The 2,500-nt window shown below is 40.9% G+C and overlaps 1 protein-coding gene across 5 annotated transcripts in view; it reads left to right on the top strand.

Moving 5' to 3' along the window:
* Positions 1 to 2,500, top strand: part of LOC135092922 (abnormal cell migration protein 10-like) — a 148,846-nt gene that overhangs the window by 5,840 nt on the left and 140,506 nt on the right. The window contains exon 1 of one of the 5 annotated variants that reach the window (XM_063991713.1): positions 1,077 to 1,705. The exons of the other annotated variants lie outside the window; for them this stretch is intronic. Within the exon in view, the coding sequence (XP_063847783.1) occupies positions 1,671 to 1,705 (35 nt within the window). The 5' untranslated portion in view covers positions 1,077 to 1,670. Of the gene's footprint in view, positions 1 to 1,076; positions 1,706 to 2,500 lie in introns of those variants that run through there. 5 annotated transcript variants of the gene reach the window in all.

Below are 2,500 nucleotides of genomic sequence, written 5' to 3'. Positions count from 1 at the left end.
GTTTTCTTCCTTCTCCCCCTCCTCTTCCTCTTTTTCCTTTCTTCTTCTTCTTCTTCTTCTTCTTTTTCTTTTTCTTTTTCTTCTTCTTCTTCTTCTTCTTCTTCTTCTTCTTCTTCTTCTTCTTCTTCCTCTTCTTCGTCTTCTTCTTCTTTTCTTCTTTTAAACAATTAACAAAACGTTTATATCCTTTTTGCCCTCTCTCTCTCTCTCTCTCTCTCTCTCTCTCTCTCTCTCTCTCTCTCTCTCTCTCTCTCTCTCTCTCGTGCAGGGAAAGCGAGCAAGACTCTCTCTCTCTCTCTCTCTCTCTCTCTCTCTCTCTCTCTCTCTCTCTCTCTCTCTCTCTCTCTCTCTCCATATGGTAACTTATCCCGTCATTTATTCACTATTCTCTCTTATTCCCTTCTAATTACACACACAGGAGCAATAATACATAGATAAGAGATAACAGGAGATAAATTTATGCTTTTTTTCCTTTCATTTCTGTATCATAAAATAATGTTGACAATTTCCGGCGGTGTGATTGGCTGCTGGTGCTTATGACGTCATTAGTCTGGGATAACGGTGTCCCGATTGGCTAGCTTTTGTGACGTCATCATTCCGTCACTGGTGGGTGGGGGCTGAGTTGCCTAGTGCCACTTTTTTCCGTGTGGGGAGTATGTGTTATGGTTTTGTTTTATTATTTATTAATACTTGGACGGCTTGGCTGTGATTGGATTTGCAGGAGGAGATAAAATAGAGGTACTAGTTTTATTAGAAGTGGGTGAGAGGAACTGGGAGAGGGAAAGAGAGCGAGAGGGAGAGAGAAAGAGAGAGAGACTAGTCCGTGATCATGCGAAATATGTCTGCTAGTATGCTATTGATCGAGTGGCTGGCTTTAGTCACTTCCCGGCCGTGCATGACCAGGCAGAGGTCACCACCCGCACCCTCACCCGCGCCCTTTACCTCACCAGGACCCCAACTAGTGGGAAATAAAGGCCAAACCAAGCCACAGAAGATCAGTAACTAAAGACACAAAAACACACGCTGGCAACTCAATCTGCACTGGGAGGAGGGACAGGGGGAAGGAGACGAAACCTCAGTGAATATCATGACGCGGTGAGGGGAGGTTGCGCGCCGCCCGGTGAGTGAACTATGTGTTATCTGCAGCACACTGGAGGACTGAAGGGACACATTGAGGTGCTAGTGTGGCCGCAGCTCCCAGCAACACACCAGATGTCTTAACGCTGCCTTATTACACCCTCTAGAGCACATTTATAGATATAAGACCAAAAATTTTTAGAAAGACGAAAATTAAAAAGCACAGAGAAGAAAATTTTTGGTGTGATTTAAATCTTATTATTGTTATTGTTGTTGTTACCGTGTTCCTGTTAACTTGGCGGAGCGGAGGACAAGGGGTGTGGTTGATGAATAAGACACACGGAAATATTGATGATAAAGACAGTGGATAAGGAAGGAAGGGGAAAATAAGGGAAAAAAATAGATGGAAATTTGTGTTTTGTTGACGTGTGTGTGTGTGCGTGTGTGTGTGTGACGGGATGGCACTGCTCTGCTTGTGTATAAGTGACTGAAGGGATGGATAAGTGAATATAAGTAAGGGTGCTTAGGGTATAGCACCTACTACTACTACTACTACTACTACTACTACTACTACTACTACTACTACTACTACTATGGATGGTGCCAAGTTCTCTCCAAGACGAAAAATGTAAGTAGAAAATTTATAAGTGTGTTTGTTATTATTATTATTATTGTTATTATTATTAACTCACTCAAAACTTATAATCAATACTTTTATTTATCTATTATTATTATTATTATTATTATTATTATTATTATTATTATTGTTGTGGGAAAGATTGTGTGTGTGTGTGTGTGTGTGTGTGCGTGCGTGTGCGGGTGGGCGTGGCCAGATCGACTTGTCCTGTGAACGTTTCGGGGCTGACTCTTCTCGGCCCAAGAGGAGGAGGAGGAGGAGGAGGAGGAGGAGTTGGGGGAGGAGGAGGAAGATAGGAAGAATTAAACGATAGTAGAGATGAAGGAATGAAGTAAAAAAATAAGGAGGAAGAAGAGGAGGAGGAGGAAGAAGAAGAAGAAGAAGAAGAAGAAGAGGAGGAGGAGGAGGAGGAGGAGGAGGAGGAGAACAGGCACATTTAAGAGATTATATAAGAATTGAAGGATTAAAATAAAAAAAATGATAACGAGGAGGAGGAGGAGGAGGAGGAGGAGGGAAGAAGAGAAAGAGAAGGAAGAGGTAGAAGAAAATGAATAACAAAAAAAAACGATACAAAAGGAATATAATTAAAATAAAGAGAAGAAAAAGGAGGAGGAGAAGAAATGAGAAAATAGGAGGAAGAGGAAGAAGAGAAAGAGGAAAATGAGAAAATGAAACAAAACATGAGAAATGATGAAAAAAAATAGTAAAAAATAATCAAAATAATTAAAGGAGGGAAAAAAAGAAAGAGGAAAAGGAGAAGAGAATAAAGATAGGGATGAAGATAAA

The sequence above is a fragment of the Scylla paramamosain genome, chromosome 41 (genome assembly GCF_035594125.1).
Source record: "Scylla paramamosain isolate STU-SP2022 chromosome 41, ASM3559412v1, whole genome shotgun sequence".
NCBI classification, from domain to species: domain Eukaryota; kingdom Metazoa; phylum Arthropoda; class Malacostraca; order Decapoda; family Portunidae; genus Scylla; species Scylla paramamosain.
This window is presented reverse-complemented; position numbering and strand designations above follow the sequence as displayed.